Source organism: Limulus polyphemus, unplaced genomic scaffold, assembly GCF_000517525.1.
Source record: "Limulus polyphemus unplaced genomic scaffold, Limulus_polyphemus-2.1.2 Scaffold825, whole genome shotgun sequence".
Taxonomy (NCBI): domain Eukaryota; kingdom Metazoa; phylum Arthropoda; class Merostomata; order Xiphosura; family Limulidae; genus Limulus; species Limulus polyphemus.
The window spans coordinates 158,630-168,573 of NW_013666435.1; the positions used below are offsets into that span (position 1 = coordinate 158,630).

General features: G+C 31.0%; 1 protein-coding gene across 1 annotated transcript in view; it reads left to right on the forward strand.

Annotated features, from left to right (window-relative positions):
- The first annotated feature begins 6,112 nt into the window (after positions 1-6,112).
- Positions 6,113-9,944, forward strand: part of LOC106460732 (obscurin-like) — a 29,846-nt gene continuing 26,014 nt past the window's right edge. Inside the window, exons 1-4 of the mRNA XM_013920468.2 lie at positions 6,113-6,284; positions 6,533-6,692; positions 7,865-7,957; positions 8,922-9,056. Coding sequence (XP_013775922.2) covers positions 6,136-6,284; positions 6,533-6,692; positions 7,865-7,957; positions 8,922-9,056 — 537 coding nt within the window. The 5' untranslated portion in view covers positions 6,113-6,135. The remainder of the gene's footprint in view (positions 6,285-6,532; positions 6,693-7,864; positions 7,958-8,921; positions 9,057-9,944) is intronic.

Sequence of the window (9,944 nt, forward strand, 5' to 3'; positions counted from 1 at the left end):
GACAGGTGTCTTAACGGGATTTGTTTTCTGGTACTGCTCCATCCCCATAGTTAGAGATATTGGATCATCTTGATCGTTTCATTGCGGTCATTTTAAATCAAGAAAGGGCTTTTGAACCCATAGAAGAGTTCTGGTATTCTATGCTAATATTTCAAATTACAACACTACAGAAAAAATTTATAACAATATGGAATTTTACTCCTCAACATATTGCAGCTACTTTTTACAGGTAAATATTTTTATTTAAACTACATACTAGTGAGAAAGCATTAACAAAAATCTCAATTAAATACCACGTTGAACGTATTTATTAGTGTAAAAATAGCCATTATATTAGGTTGTCAGAATTACAGAATCGTTATAACATTTTGCTAATGTACACTTGACACGGCTGAATTCCTATTTTATAAACAGAGTTAGAATTTATTTTTCACTAATTGCACGTAAGCAGGGAATAGATAAATGGTTAATGTAGTCAAACTGTGAACCCGAGGTTTTATGGTTCGTGTCTTGTTACCACGCAAACTCGCTTCGCAATTGGGGCCCGTAATATAGGGAAGTGACAGTGAAATACCACTATTTTGTCAGACAAGTTGGCAGTGGGTGCTGTTGACTAACTGCCTTCCCTTCAGCCTGTTAGTTCAAAAGTAGGGACATTTATGCTCAGATAGTTCTTAAGTAGCATTGTGAAAAAAATGGTAAGGTAAGCAAACAATCTAACTAACGAAATGCACGATCCCACAGACCTGAATTTGTAAAGTCTATGTAATGCATTAAATTATGGATTTTTCACTTTTACAGTATACAGAAGGGGCTTCAGACACTAATATTACAGGGGGAAAACCAGCTTCGTTTTTAATTTACCGTATGAGTTGGGTAATCTGCTCATTATCAAATTTTAACCCTTTTCATCCCACAAGCTCAAAAATGGCTGTTAACTACATGGTTCTGTGAAACTCAATTAGCTCATAAGTTTATATTTTATTTTTTGATATTTGATGTACAATGATTTTTGTGATAAGATATGATATACAAGGAACCTTTTGCCAAGTTGCTATATTTTCAGAGATATCATTTGTTTATGAAAAATAAAAATCAGTATGATTAGGTGTGTATTCTTACGTAGCTATGCTATGTTAAGTTCCGCAGTCGACTGTAATGGTTGCTATACCAGAGTTAGTAGCTCACGGTCTTCAAAGAAAGTGTTCTTGTATACGAAACCAAAACTACTAATTCAGTTAGCTGAAAAGATAAGAAAGTGAAGTTCTTATAATCTACGAGGACTGATAAATAGCGAAAGGACAAACTGTTGATCAATAAATCACACTTAGTCGGCTGAAGACGTTATATACCACAATAACTGAGTTGCTGTAAATGACTAATGTAAATAGCGTTGCATTCCCAGTCGATCTAACAATCACTGGTACCCAGTGAAAGGCCTCGTCGCCAGTGTTGTATGGCAAGCAAGGTGTGTGATGGAGATGTTATTATGTTCCTCTTACGTTGAAACCCGTAGTATATGACCAGTGAAAGAAATATTTGAAACAAAAAAAATCTTATCAGTGTTGCTGTGATCAAGTGCCATACAAACTTTCAATACATCACAAGTCGCCAGCACAAGGCGTTATATAGTCTTATTGTTATTTAGTATCACACAAACAATTAATACATCACGAGTCGCCAGCACAAGGCGTTATATAGTCTTATTGTTATTTAGTATCACATAAACAATTAATAGATCACGAGTCGCCAGCACAAGGCGTTATATAGTCTTATTGTTATTTAGTGTCACACAAACAATTAATAGATCACGAGTCGCCAGCACAAGGCGTTATATAGTCTTATTGTTATTTAGTGTCACACAAACAATTAATAGATCACGAGGCACCAGCACAAGGCGTTATATAGTCTTATTGTTATTTAGTGTCACACAAACAATTAATAGATCACGAGGCACCAGCATATGACTTTATATAGTACTAGTTGAAGTACCCGTCCGAAGAACGAGTGAACTAAAAACTCGTTTGTAACAAAGGATAGGAAATCGTGTTTTTATTTTTTATTAACATAATAAACAATATAAGTGCAATAGAATACATAAACGTACCAATACTGAAAAGAAATACATACTGTTTTCAAGAATTCTATCAATAGAAAATTAGATGGGGATCCTGCCTCCTGATGATCTTCCGCATGTCATCCTGTACCATTGTGTCCAGTTGTGTTGATTTGGTAGTTTTTCTGAAATTTGATATGAAGTTAGATGGGAATCCAACCCCCTCAACCCCCCCCCCCTCCATGACCTTCCTCATGTCATCCTCTATCATTGTATCAAGTTGGGTGCTGATTGATCAAGAAATGTGGAAACGTATAAGGAACAGATACATAAACAAATTGACGTTTATTTATATAAAAGGCGGGGATCTAACCCCAACCCCTTCATGACCTTCCTCATGTCATCCTATATCACTGTGTCAAGTTTGGTGCTGAATGATCAAAAAATGTGGAAACGTATAAGGAACAGATGACTGAAAGGTGCGAACAAACAGACACAAACTAAGATTTATATATTAGATTATTGTGATGTAGTATCACCCAAACAATCAATAGAACACGAGTCGCCAGCATAAAACGTAAAATATGTGATATAGTGTCACATAAGTTGCCAATCAATATATCACGAGTTGCCAGCATAAGGTTTAAATATATAGAAGTAAATATAATAGAAGTAACATATTAAAAGTCCTTTCGACCAGCCCCCCCTCCCCATCGGTAAGTCTACACTTACAACGCTAGAAACTGAGTTTAGATACCCATAGTGGACAGAGCACAGATAGCCCATTGTGTAACTTTGTGCTTATCTTCAAACAAACCTTTCGACCAAAGTTAAACAATATTGCATGTACAAGATATCATGATGCTATTTGATATTTTAGGAATAACACTTCGGTATCCATACAAGTCAGTAAAGACGTGCCTGTTGGGAAAACAAAAATATTATTATGCCAGAAATCGACCGTTAAACTATTTCAGTTAACGTCAGATGGGAAAACTAATTGTATAGTTCTTCGTCCGTTATTACATATTTACGCCAGCTCTATACAATAGAATAGCTGGAATGATCTTCTTGTTCATAGATAGCATCATTAATAGATGTGTTTACTATTAAGTGCTACTTGATTAGAATGGATTAGAAATATTTGATATATATATATTTTTTTAGTTCTGCTGTTTCTCAAACAGAGAGAGAACTATTCATCAAATTAAGAATGGTGTTTAATGTTTTCGTCAATTTTGAAATATATATATATATATATATATATAATAATAATAATCTTGTAACGTTATCCACGTTCTGAGAAGTTAAGAAAGAAAATGAGAAAATTTAGATAATGAGCGATAACCATGCCCATTTGATTAAGTCTTTCTTATCCTGCAGCACATAACCGAAGAGATATAATTAAGATGGATAGTTAAACTAGTAAACAAAATATAAAAGACAACATTCTATGTTATCTTTCAACACGATTATTTTTTGACTTTGAAAATAGTTTCGAATTTTTGTGTTTAAACTAAACATTAGACCAATGCGGGTATCGAATCTCGATTTTTAGTATTGTAAATCCTCCATTTTACTTCTGGGTCGGCGGGAGTGCTGTTCGAACTGAAAAATGTTATTGATATGAGAGTTAGCTAGATCTTGCAAACAGAACGTTCCATTAAGATATGGTCTTAATAAGCATTTTTTTTAGTAAAAAATTGACAGACTAAAAATTTGCATTTATTATATCGAAAGGTATGAACTAAGGTGGGTAAGTTAACATTATTATGGTTCCTTAATAAGATTCGAGGTGCTTATATACGCCTTTTTATTAAATAGATAACCAGCTACCTTATGACTTCAAATTTAAAATTCAATGTTATCACCATCCAAAGACACTCACACTCACGTCGATAAGACCAGAAAATATAATATGTTTCTAGAAAACCATTTTTTCTTCCAAGAGGGTTTATATCACGGTTTTGAATACCGAAAGCTGGTGAAGCACTGAAATAGTTGAGATAATAGTATCGTAAAAACAATGCAATAGTTTGAAGTAATACAATTATTTTTTTATTTTCTCTTGGTCTTGGTTACTGTTAAGCGCAAAATTCACAAGTGAACTGTCTGTGCTCTATCCATTACAGGTTTCAAAATTGTAATTGAGGGAGGGGGGGGGGGCAAAACATGGCATGTTTTGCCTATCGTGGCTATCGAACCCCGATTTTTCTCGTTATAAGCCATTAGTCATACCGCTGAGTCGCCGGAAAGCTGATTTTGTCTTTCATTCTGAAAAACATTTGCTGCATCACAGGATAGCTCCTATCGCTACAGGTAATTTGGTAAGATATAACTACATTAACAACTAAAATGTTATTGAAATAGTTATTACACTAAATCTGTTTAAGCAAAGAGAGCAGTCAGTTCAATAAGGCCAAAGTTATTATAACACGAATAACAAATGGAGTTACTGTGTGATAAAACTCTGTATATGTGTATATCGTCAACATTTAGGCAAACGATCGTTATCTAAATGACATATACTTGCAGAAAAGTATTCAAAAAAACAAAAGTCTAAAATGAGAATTAGCCCTAACATTATGCAATTATCCTGGCTTTTCTCAATGCCCAGTTGCACTATAGTCACAGTTGTATAAATGATTATAATGACAGGAAGCTTTAATCTTATATTTATAAATACATAAAACAGGGGAAATGCAGTAAGCTACAGAAATTCTGTGTCTTTTGAAGCATTAATAAAATGCGTCCACACATTTTCATATTAAGTATCAAGAAATAGGTTTTACTTTAACCCTTTACAGGCTATGGCGTAGCCACCTGAATATAAAAGGTATAATATCAGGAAATGGACAATTTCCATTTCCCCTCGATACTAGTGTCAACTTATACAAGGTTTATTACTGGTGTTTTAATGAACTATTTAACATATATCTATAAGGTTGAAAGAAGACTGGCTTTTTATAGGGCAAAATATATTATATATTGCAGCGATATGATAAAGATTTCAATGTTTTGAAGACTAACAATATGTGGAAGAAATAACATGAATTGCACCTCCATTTTTCATCACCAGTGACAATTCTATACAAAAAAAATTATGTATCTCAATTTCTCAAAATGATAATTTTAGTAACTGTGGTTTTTATTTCAAATGCAATTATGCCATCACTAAAGATAGGAGATTTTGTAACATGCTTTTATTAATTGAAGCCCTCTGATCTTAAAGTGTAAGAAAACAGCTTACATAGGACTAGTAAAATTGTTTGGGTATTAGAAAGTAAAATTCGTTAATGATGTATTTGTTAGAAGCTTAATCATTTTAGTTTCATCTATTTTCCGATAAAACACAAGCATTTTAGTCTAAGAACCCACTGGTTTTGTATTTTTTTTTATGATTTGTATCACTGATTGTTTTTTTTTATAGATTAATTGTCTTTATTTGATTTATAGTTTTGATTTTGTGATCTTATATTTGTGTATTTGTCACTAATTTTATGAAATATATCATCTTATTTGGTTAAGATCTTTAATTTTAAATTTCTAAGCTTTTTTATTAAAGAAATGAATATTGCTAACTTAGTCAGAAAATGTATAATTTTTTTATTTGTTTAATAGCTATTGTTTTGATTTGGTTTGCTGTTGAGATTAGAAATGTTATTATTTGTTTAAGTTTCATATTTTGTATTTTGTGAAATATGTAGTGTATATCACTAATTTGTTTTTGTAATTTATTGTCTTATTATTATTTTTTCATTAATAACTTAGTCTGTAAGTCTGTTTTGTTTGTATATGATAAATATGACCATGTGTTTTCATAAGGATACTTAAAATACACTCAAGGTTGCCATCTTTGAATAAAAAATGTGTTGATGTAATGTCTTTCAATTAATATAGTTTCAAGTTTAAGGATGTTATAATACTAATGTAAGTCTAAGTAAACTGTTTTGCATGTGATTTCTCATTTTTATGAAAGAAACATATTTTTGCAGTTTCAAGATATTTTTATTTATTTCAAACGTCAATTTCTGTAATACTGTTAAATTTAAAATATAAGTCGCATTAATGTAATTTTAATGTTTTACTTGTTTATTAAACTTTTCTTTGGAAAGGGTTATATAGCGATAATGAAGTCTGGGGAAATACCTGTACCAGACGATTTGAAGAATGGAAAGGATAAGATAGTCTTTGGAAATATTGAAGCTATGTATGAGTGGCACAGAGAGTAAGTATAGCTAAATATATAACAGTATTTAATTATGATAGTTGTTAGTAAATGGGTTAGGGGAATTTTTGTTTTTATAATGACATTTATTATCCACTTTCACTAGATAACTGTAGTTTTGTTATTGAAATACTTTTCTCCAACTTTTCAGATTATTATAAGGAAAAGGTAAGAATAAGTTATAAACTGCCTAATTATATAGTAAATATTTATATTTTCATCTGTGTTTCTATTATTTTACTTTGTAGTACATTTTATGGGGAGTTACAGAAATGTGCAGCTGAACCAGCGAGATTAGGTCCACTATTTCGTCGTTATGAGAGGAGGCTACACATGTATGTTGTCTACTGTCAAAATAAACCAAAGTCAGAGTACATAGTTTCAGAATTTATTGATACTTATTTTGAGGTAAGTTATTTGTAAAAAAAAGTGAAATTTTTTCAGCATTTATTTACTTAATTTATAAGAAGACTTGCCTAACTAATTTTTTTATGTTTAGTTACAGATAAACAAGTATATATTTTTAAAATCCTTATTTTTAAAAGACAGTATTTCAGTAGGTTTACCTATCATCATCAGATGGCAAGCTCTGAATTGAATTACATGACAGTTCAAACTCATGTTTTACATTATCAGACTGATATTAAATCATTAAATAATAATGTAATAGAAATGAATAATTGCTAAATGAGGAAGACAAAAATTAGAATAAATATAAGCGTACACTTGCATATTTATTAATGTTATACTTTGATTTTTGATATAGAGAGCTGCTTCTGTTTTTCTATGACTTGTATTGATTTCTTTGTCAATGATTTCAACGTCTGAGAAATCAGAGGAGTGATTATATCCAACCATGTGTTCAAATGCAAAAGAGTAATCTTTAAAGTTTTCTTTTCATCTTGTTGGAAGCTTTCTTTTAGTTTCTCTGATGTAAGAACTATCATGGTCTTTGCATTTAATTTGATACACTGATTCTGATGTGTCATTATCAAACGTTGTTTGTATTTTTCAATTTGTCATCCAGGTGTGATTGTAAAAATAAAGGGAATAAAAGATGAAGAATAAAAAACTATAGGACTGCATTATCTTGAACATTCTTACCAAGATACTTTTTGTAATATTAGTAAAATAAATCAGTTTCTGCTTATAAATATTTTGCTTTCATTAGACTAAAAGCTAGAATAGAAATTAATTTTTATATATCTATGGTGAATCTGTTGTTAGTATGTTAAACACTAGACAAAAGGTGAAGATTTTTTTCTTTAATGCATTTTCTACTCGTAACAAACATTATACACATAGTTTGTATGTAACAAAATATTTACAGTAAGAGCTTCTTTGTACTGTAATGTCACCAAAACTGTAATATGCTATAATTTCACTCACAATTCTACTTTCATGTTGTTATATCCATTACCAGATGGTAAGTGCATATGTTACCATTACTGTAGATGATTTTGTGTGGTATTTGTATAGCTATTTAGTTTGTGCTTTCACCAAGACTATAGCAGTGTAAGGTGAGTACTGTGATCCAATTGTTCAGTTGTTGTTGATCCTTACAAGAGCATCTGTTTCAGGAGGTGAGACAGAAGCTAGGTCATAAACTTCAGCTGCCTGACTTACTTATCAAACCTGTCCAGAGAGTGATGAAGTATCAGCTGCTACTGAAGGTAAGGAAATACAGCTAATGTGAAACATAAAGTAACATCCATATTCATCAATTTTGTCTTTGTATAGCTAATCAGTCACATAATTTAATGTATTCACTAATTACATCTTTATATAACTAATCAGAAATGCATCTTTAATGTCTATTTTCAGTCATTTATACTCTTGTACATTTAACCAGTAACGTAATCTAATAGATATCTCTTATTTCATGCTAGTACCTCTAGTAACTAGTTAGCCAGAAACGTAATCTAATATGTAATATCTAATTTCACACTAGTATCTCAAATAACTAGTTTGCCAAAAACATAATCTAATATGTAATATCTCTTAGTTCATGCTAATGTCTTCATTAACTAATTAGCCAGAAACATAATCTGGTATGTAATGTCTCTTAGTTCATGCTAACATCTTCAGTAACTAATTAGCCAGAAACATAATCTGGTATGTAATGTCTCTTAGTTCATGCTAATGTCTTCATTAACTAATTAGCCAGAAACATAATCTGGTATGTAATGTCTCTTAGTCCATGCTAACATCTTCAGAAACTAATTTCTGGCTAACATTACATACCAGATTATGTCTCTTAGTTCATGCTAACATCTTCAGTAACTAATTTCTGGCTAATATAATCTGGTATGTAATGTCTCTTAGTTTATGCTAACATCTTCAGTAACTAATTAGCCAGAAACATAATCTAATATGTTAAAAACCAACTTACTTTCTAATGGTTGGACTGCAACATGAACAAAAGGGTAGCATATCATTAACCAAAAAGATAAACAAATTGAATGTAAATTTACACTTCCAACAATGATACTTAGAAAGGTGTGACATTTAACTGGTATCAAATAACTAAAGCATTAGAGCCACAGCCCATTTTTAATGTTGAGGGGCTATATATATTTACATTTGTTGTTAAAAGTGTTATGATATTTAAGTTTTGAAGGTATGTCTGAATTTCAGGATATACTTAAATACACAGAAAAGGCTGGACTTCAGAAAGAAGCAGAAGACTTAAGGAAAGCCGTCCATATTATGCATGTGGTACCTAAAGCTGCTAATGATATGATGAACGTGGGACGTTTGCAAGGCTTTGATGTGAGTATATTATTATTTTTTGTAGTGTTTACATAGTAGTTTCTGAATTGGGCAAGTATATGTTTGCATTTAATTTTATAGGATAAATTAGAAACATTACAAGGCTTTTAGTGAAAAACTATCATTAGCATTTAATAAAGCATTTTGTATCTCACGAAACTTATTTTTATCCAAAATAATTAATAGTACTACTATATTATTTGTCTTTTGCGATATAACTGTTTTAATTCTTTCAACCCGGACTAGGTCCCTGGGACAGATCCCGTAACCATTTTGTGCTTGTTATAGTTTTCATGCCATAACTTTTAAATTAGTAAGCAAATGTTAATGAAATTTGGCAGTTTATCAGTGAACATTACAATGCTTTCATACGCAAGATATCTAATTTTTCTTATTAAGTCTTAAGGTTTGTAAAGCAATGTTTCTCTATTGCCTTTCTTTTCTTTTCACATTTTGCCTATCTATCATATAAAGTAATTTTAATTTTAGGATGAAAAATACTTTTATGCATCAGAAAATTTTCAAATTTCATATGCGAAATCTTTATAATGTCGAGATAGTTATCAAACATCTGTTAAGAAAAAACTTTATATTTTATCTGTTATTTTCTGTAATTAATCTCAGTACGGGTTTGGTAAATTTGACCGATCTCTCAACCACCATAAAAAATTAGGAAATAAGCATAAATTATGCCTCTTTCATTTTAATATGAAACACAAATTATAAAACGAAAACACAAATGTTTACATGAAATATCTTAAATCTCATAACAATATATATTTATTATTTTTATTATATTGACTTTTCACCTGTGCCTGGCTTAACGATACAGAAGTTAAAATGACGCGTCTCACTTGCACTCGTGTTATCGTATCAAATAACATAAAG